General features: G+C 27.5%; 1 protein-coding gene across 1 annotated transcript in view; it reads left to right on the forward strand.

Moving 5' to 3' along the window:
• LOC107447355 (spatacsin) overlaps positions 1 to 12,421 on the forward strand; it is a 64,756-nt gene that overhangs the window by 36,941 nt on the left and 15,394 nt on the right. Inside the window, exons 20-29 of the mRNA XM_071182368.1 lie at positions 413 to 572; positions 2,590 to 2,788; positions 3,784 to 3,861; positions 3,960 to 4,093; positions 4,938 to 5,141; positions 6,659 to 6,757; positions 7,721 to 7,892; positions 8,799 to 9,022; positions 9,984 to 10,115; positions 11,333 to 11,506. Of these exons, the coding sequence (XP_071038469.1) occupies positions 413 to 572; positions 2,590 to 2,788; positions 3,784 to 3,861; positions 3,960 to 4,093; positions 4,938 to 5,141; positions 6,659 to 6,757; positions 7,721 to 7,892; positions 8,799 to 9,022; positions 9,984 to 10,115; positions 11,333 to 11,506 (1,576 nt within the window). The remainder of the gene's footprint in view (positions 1 to 412; positions 573 to 2,589; positions 2,789 to 3,783; positions 3,862 to 3,959; positions 4,094 to 4,937; positions 5,142 to 6,658; positions 6,758 to 7,720; positions 7,893 to 8,798; positions 9,023 to 9,983; positions 10,116 to 11,332; positions 11,507 to 12,421) is intronic.

The raw sequence follows: 12,421 nt of genomic DNA on the forward strand, positions 1-12,421 counted from the left end.
TATTGTGAAGAAAAATTTGGTAATTCATTGAGAATTGTTGTAATTTAATTTTTTTTTATTTGTTTAGCTACTGGTTCTTTTAAGGATATTCTTAAATTTACAAAATTAGAAAATTTTGAAATTCATATTTTAATTTCTTAATTTTAAGAGCCAGTTTAGCTGAATCTTCGTGCTCATCATATCTCAAAATAGGCTGAAAATATAGAATTTATTGAAGTTTTTTTCAATATGCACTTAGTCTTAGTTGGTTACAAAGTTCTGTAGATTTTTTATTCCAGTGGTAATGAAGTAATCTTAAAATATTTAACTTCTTTAAATATAATATTATATATTTATTTGTACAACATATTTATTTGTAGAACAGTATTTTCAAGTCTTGAATTCTGTAGCTGAAAGTATATCTTTATTTCAGTTCTTTATTTCAAGATGTCATATTATGGATGCCTGCAATGACAATTAGCCACTTATATGAAGTTGAAGCTGGGAATCATTATTTATATGAATGTGCCAAGCAAAATAAATGGCTGCAATTTTTAGTGTTTGCTCAAATTTTCCAAATACCTAAGGAACAAGTTAGTATTCTGCATTATTTTTGTAGCTCTTGATTTTTTTTTTTTCAATTTAGAATTCTTTTGTAATAAACTCTCTTTAGTATGACCCCTATTACAGCGATTTAACCATTACAATGTTTGATGCATTAAATTTCATTTGAAAGCCCTTAGACACAATCCTATTTTAATGCCTAGTAAAACATTCACTCTGAACCATCTATTCTAATGTAGCAACCAAAGTTTTTGTTTTATTCTTTTTATTTCCATGAAATTCACTTCCTAAATAAGTGTCAAACATTTTTAGCACTTTCAAACCAAAATGCTTCCACTAAAAATAAGTCAATTGATTTAACAAAATTTTCAAAGAAATTATTAAAAACACTATTTTTTTTATGTCACTGCATATGAAATGGGAAACATCTTGAATTCTCTTTAGATGAAGAAAGCATAATGCCTTAGATTTTTCTACTTGATGGTCATGATCTGTGGTCAAAAAGTTTGTGAAATAAGTATTACTTCACATTAAATCAAAAGAGTATATGATTAAAGGGGCAAAAAGTCCCCAAAGCATTCCTTAAATTTAAAACATGCATTCACAATCTTTATAAATTTCTTTTCACGGGACACAATAAATATGTTTATTATAGTTTTCTTGTTTATTTAAAAAATTGTATTTTGTTTACTATTTTGAAAACCAGTTTGTATCCTTGGGCAGTTTACTTTTGAATTAAAACATGCATTCTTTCCATTTACTTCGACTTGTGTTATTTTACAAAAATAGCTTTTCAGAGCAAGTTAATTATTTTAAATGCATATCTCACCTTTTATGTATTATTTTGAAATTGAACTTTATATATCTATATTAACTAAAAAAAATCCTGTTGTGTTTTTTCAATCATTTTGTTACTTTCTTGATTCTTATTCAGGGTGTGTAGCGTTTTTAAAAAGTGCTTAAAGGTGCTTATTTTCGACATTCGTTTTTTAAAAGCCCTTAAAGGTGCTTTTTTCATGAGGTGTTTTTAAAAAGTGCTTAATTTTCCTTTTTCCAAAATGAGATTCTTTTCTTTACCATATCAATTTTTGCTTTGAATTACTCAAAAAGCGTGGTTTTCACATTGTTCTATTCAACGTTTTCATAATTCATTTAACCACAATCTATTTCGACGTACCATCGTTCTGTAGAGTATGAATTTCAGGAGTCATGCATTCTCATGAGCAACTCTGCTGCATTTTGCAAGAGAGATAAACTTTTTAAATAATAGTTAAATTAATTATTTATAATTTTGAATAAAATGTTTTACATAATTTTGTAAAGGAATTATAAATTTAAAAAATTGAATGATTCATCAATATTGAATGTATTTAAAACTGTGCATAAATTGTTTTTATGGTGGCTAATATAATTCTTTGTCAGAAACTAGTTATTTTATCATGAACATGTAACTTAGAAAACTATTTTGCATTTTATTAATATATGACGAACTTTCAACAATATGAAGGGGAAAAAAATTACTAGTTGGCGTATACTAATTATAATATTTTTATAAAGTGCTTAAAATTTTTTTTGAGTGCTTAAAAAGTACTTAAAAGGTGATTATTTTTTGCTGAAAAATTTGACTACGCACCCTGTTATTAAAAAATAGCATTGTTTTATCTAAATTATTCTAGTATTTTTAAATTATGAGTAATTATTTACGGTATTTTTGTGCACTAACAATACTAAAATCTTCCACTTCACCTCCCATTCTGCTTTAGATGTCAGAAGCCGTTTTATATAGCATTGACTGTAATTCAACATTGTTAAAATTGACCATACTTCTCAAGACTCAAAATTGTTTCCACTCCCCTCATTGCATCAATAAACTTTTTTTAAACACTAATTTTCTGATAACTTTGTTTTTTAAATTTGTTTAATTAATTAGGCATTCATTAATCTAATTAATTAGTAATTAATTAATTAGAGAATAATTGATATCCTTAATTCTTCAGTTTCTTCATAAAATTTCTAAATTATTGATATTAACCATAATTTTTCTAGGTCCTGAAAGCTGCTTCTCGATTTTCTAACTCTTGCATCTCTTATCATATATTTCACTCTCTTCATCGAAAGTCTTCTCTGCTGTACGATGTCGCTTATGAGACCAAGAGTGTTTCTTCTCTAAAATCTCAGAAGAAAGATATGCGGAGATCTTTGTATACTCGTATTGGAGTTATCAAGGATGCACCAGTTGAATCTAGTAAGTTTTGACTACTAAAAAACAAACCTTTTTATTAAATGAACAAAAAAAAGATAATAATAATAAATACATAAGTAAAAAAAATAAATAGAACTAATAATAACATATTCACCACCAAAAGGTTGCTCCTGTCCAGTGATAAAGAAATTATTTATAATAATGTTTTATCAGATAAACAATAAAAAAAGAAGAAAAAAATATATAAACTGAAATAAAAAAAATAATATCACTTGTTGCTTTTTATTGAAGATTCATTTTTCCACTAAAAATAATTTATATTATATATAAAAATAATTATATATAACATTATATATTTATATTACAAAAATGTGTGATACATAAATGAGTTTTAATTGACTTGGCAGTCCTTGTTAGAGGTATTATCAAACAGGAAATAAAGTCTTAGCTTAACTGGACAAAAAATCTTCAAAACAACCCTCTTTTCTAAAAAAAAAAAAAAAAAAAAAAAAAGACAAATTAATGCTTAGGCATTATGGTCTCAAAAATTTAGTGCTTTGTGGAAATTAAACTTTTAAAACATTTTAAAAACTAAGCATATGATGTTCTAAAAATATTTGTTCTCTTTAGCAGTTGTTCAAATATGTAAAAAAAAACTTTTTGGTATTTAAAATAATCTTACATTTTTCCTCATATTTGAAATTTATTATTATTATTTTTTTATTGAAGAGCTTAATGGAAAAGTATTTTAAATGATATTCTAGAAACTTTTGGTTTTCCAGGTTTAAGAATATGTTCTAAAAATTCATACATACTTCTACTTGATGAACTTTGCCATCTTTATTAAGTTGAAGTATAACATCAGTTTAGTTCGCTATCGATGTAACTAAGGCTTAGTGGAAAGAGTTGTTTTAAAGCAGCTTCTTTACACTTTAAACTGATTTTTACACATTCTCTAAAACTCAATATGGTTTTTTTTCCACTGTAATCTTCTTCAATTAATGATAGAATGTTGAATTAAAATATGCCATTTTCAGAAAAAAACACTGAGCCTGATGATGATAAAATATCTGTGACTAGTGAAGAAACCTCTACCTCTTCAGACACTGATTTGCGTGAGTCATTAAACCTCTATAATTTATCAGTATTAATGTGATATGGATACACCTTATAAAGTTACTATTTTTTTCCTTTGTTTAATATCTTATTTTAGGATCGTATGTGTTGAAAGATTTATTTAGCCAACTGCTTCTTGCTCATGGAACTGACTCCCCATCAGATTGCTTGTTGCATACATGTTACGAGATTCAAAATCCAATATTAGCTGCTCTTGCTGCATCTTACCCTGTAAGCATCGTATTGTTTTTTCTGTTGAAATATATTTTAACAATTATTCTTATTAATAACTTTAATTATGTTGCTTGTAAATAGTATATTGATGTGAAATTCATTTTTTTCTTATTTAAAGTTATTGTGTAAATTCTATATATATACACATAGAGGCAAATCAAAATAATAACCTTATTATGCATAACCAAGTATTAGAATTCAATTTCTGAAAAAATGGACAGTTATAAATTTTGTTTATTGAAAAAAAAGTTTCCTTTTTAATCTTAATATGCAATTAAACTTAAAAATTGAGCACATTGTGCCAATTTTGTAATCAATGATAATGGCTGTTTTTTTATTATTAATAAAGAGATTATCTATTATTATTTCAGTTTACTAATAATATACATTCATTTATTACACATTGTGTTTGTAGCATGCTGTCCCTTATTAATGACTTTCGGAGTTAATTTTTTTTTTATAAATTGGAAGCATATATAATGCTGAACTTGTTCAAAGCATTGCTTTTTCTATTCAGCCCAGCATGTTTTGTATTTTGGCACACTAAACACTTAACAAATTTTCTGACTCTCAGGAAGTAATGTTGTATATCCTCTAATGTTTATAAAAGGAAAACCTCTGTATGAAACAATAGTTTTAGTTGGAATTTTTTTTTTTTTTTTAAACAAGACATTGCTTTAGATTTCATTTAACATTATTCAGGATAACTAAACCTTTAGATCTAATTTTGTCTTTATATTTAAATGCAATTTGAAGCTAGCATATTATATTTCATTTCTAGTGAGTAATTGTATGTATTTGCTTGTGTGTTAATACATTTATTGTTATTAATTGGTCTTAGGAAGCTCCTATTGAAGCCTGCTTCTTCATGTGGCTTTATACAAGTCTTAGCCATAATGAAACAATCCAAAAACAGCTTGAGACTTTTTTTCCTGAACTGAGAATTCCAAATATTAACACAGATGACCTGGAAAATCTGATTGTAATTGCTATTCACCATCATAAAATTTTAACATTGTGGCAAGGTGTTCACATTTTTCTGCCTGTGAGTGTACTTCTTTTTAAAAATTATATTTTATCAAAAATCTGGTTGATCACATTCGAATTTTTGTTTATTTATTTTGAGAAATACTTGTTTTCTGAAAACTTATAAAATTTTATAATCTTTAAAATTTTTGTGTTTCTAGTTAAAGCTTCATCAGGAATTTCATCATGCACTGCTTGATTGCATAAAACATGTAGCTAGATAGTGGGGGTTGCAAACTAACAAAGTTTCTTCAAATAAGTTTTTATCTCAGATTTTTTTTAAACATATTTGGAACACTTCTTTTATGTGTGCTAAGGATTTCTGAACTTTTTAAACTCTGAAATTAAAATATTGTTTGCAGATATATGAGCAAAAAAATATGTTTTTCAGAAACTTAAAATTTTCTGTATCTGAAAAAGATGTTTTTCAAAAACTTAATATTTTCTCTAACAGATATTTTTAAAATTCTTATACAGTCCCTATACAGCCTGGTTATTTGTTTAACTCCTTACCTCTCGGTCCCGTCAAAATCACAGGTTGAGCTTTTGTCTCCTGTTTCTCCTGCCCGAGACATTTCCGGTCTAAAACATTGAAAAGTAATGCACCAAAAAGGTTTAAATATATCTATCTCTTTTTCCAGAATTTTTTTATTTCTTATTTTACACACTAGATGGCTGTGTCAGGCTATTTTCAATGTAACTGGAGACAGTTTATTTTAAACTAGATGTCAGCACCATCCAAATATATGCATTTCATACTCTTAGATCAGCTACTTATGCTCTTTGAGATTGCACATGGTTTGTGTTCTGTGATACAATATTTTTTTTATATTGTGTATATTACGGAGTCTGAGTTGCATGGACATGGCCCAATAGCTGGAGGTATCCTTTTTCAAGATTTAACCACTTTATACAGAATTACACATCTACATTATAATCACATTAGGAACTGGGACGTGACCATAGTAATACTACCAAAATAACTTTTTTTAGCAGCCATATGGTTTCCCTACTGATAAATGCTTATACATGAAATATTTTCTTTTATAAAGAGTTTCCTTCTTCTTCAGTGGCATAACATCCCTGGACGGGCCCTGTCCTTCTCAAGAATGTTTCTCCAGGCCTTTCTATTTTTGGCCATGGTCTTCCAATTAATCACTCCTTAAAATCACGAAATCCCTTTCTAGGCAGTTAACCCTTCTGAGATTGGTTTCGCCTCTAGCTCTTGTTCCAGAGGGCATGTCCAAGAATATTTTCTGTGTTGAACCTTCTTTGTTCATTCTATTAGCAGGGCCAACCCATTTAATTCGTTGGATTGTTATGTATTTGATGACATCTGGTTCTTTGAAGGCACGATAAAGTTCTAAATTTGAATGTTTGTGTCATGTGCCATCAACTAGTATTTCTCCAAAAATAGCTCTTACTATCCGCCAATAAACAGTTTTCAGTTCAATGAATAATTTTAGATAAAGATTTTTAATCTAAAATAAATTTATTCTTTTTCCTAGTTATGTTCTTATTTCAAAATTTTTTTAGAGTACTCCATTGCCATCGCTGATGGGATTTCTCAGAAGCTTTATTGTCTACAAAAGATTTGATTCAAGTATAGAAGCATTTCAAAACAAGCTTTGGGATGTGAGTATTTTTTTTAACTTTAAATTAGTTATACTAGTTTTCATAATTACTCACAAGGAAACAGCTATGGTTAAAATCTTTCAATGAAATTATCAATGGAGAAATATTTACTATTCTTAATGTTTATATATTTTTAATCACTACTTTTAAGTATGCGTTTGTTAATTCAGTCAAATTAAATAATGTATACTTATTTTTACGTATGCATTGTATAATTCAGTTTTTTTAGTAATATCTATCGTATTATATTGCTTCCAATTAATTTTCAATATCCAATTTAAATATCAGATTTTCATCAACTTTTATTTTGGTTGCACTATATTTAGAAACCTATTATTACATTAAATTGTGTTATGAGTTTCTTTTAAGCATATTTTCATTTAGATAACATATAAAAATACATATATGAATATAAATGTTTTCAATATTTCCTAGTTTATTTTTAGCTTGTTTCTATTATAATTTACAATTATTTTCTCCTATTTTTTAATAGAAATAATTTTCGTTAAAAATATGTCTAATTTCTCTATATTTAGAAACCTATTATTACATTAAAATTTGTTATGAGTTTATTTTAAACATATTTTTAAATACATGTTATAGTAAGACTAAGGACTTTCCCTTCACTGAAGTTGGCAGTTTTTAGACCCTTATGTCATTTGCTACATGTTCTTGGACATATTTCAAATTATCTTCTACCCATCAACATTCTGAAAAGCAAGCTAACCCCATTAATCACCCAGGGGTAAGATCCCTTTGGAGTACCTTGCATAATCATGGAATGGATTTTAAAATTTTGAGAAAAAAAGGTTTTTTGTAATCCTCAAGTTAATTAAGAACATGTGAGATTCTAAACCACACTTGTGAGAGTTACTTAATCACAGCCTAAATCTTTGGTAGTGTAAATAGAATGGTAAATGAACGTGTAGACTTATAAACGATTAACTATTATTATGTTTTCAGTATCCCAAGAACACAGAAAAGTCATCAGTTTTGCATTCTCTATTTTGGATTGAAAACATATCAGTGACAATTTTAAAAGAGGTTGTTATTTCATGTTCCTCTAACTATGAGAGACAACTGTTGCTTCGCCATTTCTCACACACTAGATTGGAAAAATCTTTTTCTAAAGAAGGTAACTCTTACTTTACACACGTTCTTACTTTTTGTATAAGTTATTGAAATAATCACTACAAAATTATTGACAGTGCTTGTAAAAAGAATTTAGCACTCTTACTTTTGAAGTTGTAAAGAAATTTATTTTTTAATCATACAAATCTCCACATTTAAATTCTATATTTACAAATTTAATATTTTTTAAACTTAAAGTAGAAATTATATATCTCAGAAAACAAGATAGGGTTTTAAAATGTAGGGTTTTTTTTAAAAAAAAAAACTTTCTATAAATAAATAAATAAAAACATAAACATGTAAAAAAAAATTTGTGATATTGCTTCTCTAAGCTTTTTATGTGTCCTACCTTTTAAATAAGAACTCTGGTTTACCCCCTCTGGGATTAAAGCCTACCCAGCAATGAGTGTCAGCTTGTGTCTAGGAAATAATGCAGGCCTGTGCACAATGCTGACCACATAACCGCAATCATGCTGTTGGTCACGAAATTGTGGGGTTTTAATCTCTACGACCCCCTAGCCCAGAACAGGTTGTTGCAGCAATGCTTTGCATTTTTAGCTTTTAAATATGTTTTTATTGCATTGTTTAATTCTTAAAGTTTTTTAAACATTTATTTTTTTAACAATTTTTTAAACATTATGTTAATTATTATGGTGACTATTGTTATTATATTTGTGCTGTTATTTTTTTAATCTATTGTAGGATTCATTAAATCATTTTTGAGTTTTACTCTATATAATCGTAGAAAATAATTTTTTTTTAAATGTACATGCTTTATTTAAAGTTTAATTATAAGTGTTTCAAACAAAGTTTAAATGACATTAACTATTATGTGGGTGTAAAAATGTTTAAATAACATTAAAATACAAATTGAAAAACCTTTACCACTTACACAATATTATTATTTTAGTTGTGGTGCCACAGTTTATAAAAGTTTACCACATGAGGCAGTGCCTTGGAGATGTTGCCCAAGACATAGATGTAAAGAATCTCTTTTTACCTGAACATGACAGGCAGTATAAAGCAACTTGTTGGGAAGCAATTACAAAACTGCTGCAGCATCATTCATATGAAGACGCTCAACTTTTTTCTGAACACGCCAAACTTCCACAAGATCAAATGTTAATGCTTCAGGTACATAGATATATTTATTTTTAATTAAGTCAATTTTATGTTATTTCTTAGCCGGCCAGATGGTCGAGCGGTTAGTGTGCCTGACTGCGAAGCCAATGGCTGCGGAATCGAATCCCGCTCAGGGCATGAATGTTTCTCTCTGTGTTGTTCTCTATTGTGGGATGTGTGAATGTGGCCCACTCTATAAACGGGTATCTGTGATAGTGTAGCGTGGGTAATGTTGCTCGCCTCCTTGATTGAGGTTCACAGGTGCCCACTGGGTAACGTTAAATGAGTAATACTTCCGGCATCTTCCTAGGCGAAGGACGTGAAAATTCAGTGCTCTTAGAAATCAAAAATAACTGCCAGAATTTCAAATTTAATTTATTTGCTTCTTATTACCAACTATTTAAATGTGTTTTTTTTCCTTCATTTTTTTTGAAGGGAAGAAGAAAAAGTTAAGTAGCGTGGTGTTTAATTTCTCATGCATCTCTCAACTTGTTTTATAAAATGATTTTTTGTAAGAAAAGTTCATGATTTTTTTCGTCTTTTCTTTTCTATTTCCACTTTCATTCCTTATATTATTCCATATGTTACTAGAAATGCTGCACATGACACAAGGAGTAGTATTTAACTCCATTTATGTTATTAAATAATGATAATAATCTGAAAATTGCAACAAAGAAAAAGCATATTAATCTAGATTTGAAACTAAGCACCTAGTAGCTATAAAATATTATGGTTTACTTAAACTAAATTATGCTTACTTTTGTATTAATAGTTCTGTTTAACTAACACTGCAATTCAAAATATTTTACTTACTTAGATAGTTAACGCAGTTTGATTTCCTCAGGTTTTGTTTTATTGGTTGTCATTTAAATAACTAATTCAATGTTTTGAATATTTTTATAGTAATATTCCAACTTTATATGTGTGTAAATTGTCTTTTTTATTATAATTTAAACGTTTCGGTTTTATATAGATTAATCAAGAAACTGATGAAGCTCGTGTAAGTCCTTCTTGGCAGGATTTGCATATTCGTATTCATTTCTGGCAGAACTTAATTCTAAAACTACAAGTTTTAAGTCTTCACACTGCTGTGGATTTTCTAGAGGTGAGGAATTTTTATTCATAATGGCAGAGTTTTTGAATTAAGGATTTCTTTTCTATGGTTAACTTGATATATATTTGTGTGTATAATTTACCTTTCTATTTTGTTATCATGATCATTACCAGTGTACAAATGTAAGTTGCTATTATATATAAACACATATTATTAATAATTTAAATTGCTTATTACCTTTGTAATATAGCACGTTTATTCCACAGAGAATGGAAATAGACAATGTAAGACAAGTAGTGCATTGCAAATAATTATAATCATATATTTGTTTTAATTAGCGATTCTTTATTAAATTTGTCACTTTTTCATGATATGTTTCACACTAGGTTTTTAATTACTTCAGATATTTTTTTTTTAATAATTTAGTTTTTAATAATTTAGTTTTTAATTCTATAACAATTTTTGCTTTACTGTTTAAAAGCTATTGCTGCTAGTAAATTATTTGTTTATGTTTTAAATAACTTATTTCTTTTAAAAATATGCTAATTCTTATTTAAGTTTTTTTGCCACTTTGTTTTTCATTTAATTGCACTATTGTTTATTTATCTTTTGTGTCAAAAACAGTAAAATATTTCAAAATTAATAAAATCTTGTATAATGGCAAAAATTATTTTAATAAGAATTTCATCATTTTGGCGGTGAAAACATTAAGTAAAAATATAATTTGCACTGGATCTGCATACACTCAGAATTCTGAAGGTGCAGAAATATCAAAAATCAAGCATTAGCCAGCTGAGGGCAGAGCCCTCTTGTAAATTTTTATTGTAACATATTAGATATAATATAAGAAGCAGACAATTTCTTTTATGAAAACAAGCTGGTGCTTTAATAACAGAGCAGTGAAGTTAGAAAGAAAAGATATTCTGTGTTTCAATTCTCAGAAAGATTTAACAGCGTGACGATGTTTTGCCCTCTGTAAGCTCTCTTACTTGGTTGCAAAATTTGTAAATGTGTTCTATAAGTAAAACTGTATTTGTAATTTCAATCTTTTTAAAAGATAAAAAAGTTATGATGTGCTTAATGTACTTACAATTTCTAAATTTATAATTCTTACAATTTCTAAATTTATTTAATTTAAAGTTTTTAATTAGGATGTAGAATATTTATTTTAGGCTAGTTTGAACTGTTAAATTGCTCAATTTATATATTTAATTTAATGTTTTAACTTTCACTGTTATTGTTTTTTTACATTCTGTACCATTTTTTAGGTTCAATGTGAAATATCTGACATGCACGGGGAGAAATATTTTTTGATTAAGTCTATAATTGACATGATTAAAGATAATTTGATCCAGGGATCAACTGATGGAACTATATACAACTTAGATTCATTAAATAAGAAGATGTGGTGGTTTTGTATTAAAGCTGAAGTTAACAATGAGGTAATTTCTTCATTTTACTTTTTTCATTAAAAGGTTTCCTTATTATTTATTCTCTAAGTAGAGGAATTATACTACTGTAGGATTCAATTTTGCTCACTTATTTCAATAAATTTGAAATTGTTTTCTGATTCAGATCATTGTTTTCTAATTCAGATTTTGTATTTCAGATATATTGTTTTCTAATTCAGATTTTTTTCTGATTCAGACTATGCCTCCTATTTTTGAAAAGCAATATTATGTAGAAAATGCTGAATATTTTTATTTTTAAAAGTTAATGTGTCAAAAAAATACAATGTGCAAAGCATATCTTTTGATAAATACCTTTTGATCTAATGGTTTTCTTTTTATATGCCAGGTTTCAGTCTTAATGACTCAAGGTTCTAACTTTAATTATGCCAAATAATTTGTTCAAACAATGTTTTAAGTAAGACACAAAATTTTTTAATTTTTTTTTTAATTAGCTTTCTTTTTTCAGTTGAATTTTAATTCTTGACCCTTGAAAATATGGGGGATGCAGTGATAGAGTGGTCACAATAGCCTTTTACAGGACAGATCATGGTAGTTAAATCTTCAGACATCTGTGACCACATCATAATTGTAGTAAGCATCGTGCACAACGCCTCCTTTACTTTCCAGACATGCTGGCCGTGCTTCAAGCCATCACTAAGGATCGAGCCCTATCCCTTTACAATGATAACTCAATACTTTTAATCACTGAGCAATTGCTGTTTATACTTAAATCAAAATGAGTAATTTTAACTGAGTCCAAAAGAGAGTATTGCTGTAAAAATATGTAACTAATGAATTTTTATAACTAAATTAATGTTTATAAGTTTTTATTTTTCTTATTAAATCTATAATTTTGATTGTTTTATTAAGTGCATAATTTTGATTTGATTTTAAAGTCTATTTTTA

This window comes from Parasteatoda tepidariorum, chromosome 4 (assembly GCF_982258835.1).
Source record: "Parasteatoda tepidariorum strain Cologne lab strain chromosome 4, Ptep-v5.0, whole genome shotgun sequence".
Taxonomy (NCBI): domain Eukaryota; kingdom Metazoa; phylum Arthropoda; class Arachnida; order Araneae; family Theridiidae; genus Parasteatoda; species Parasteatoda tepidariorum.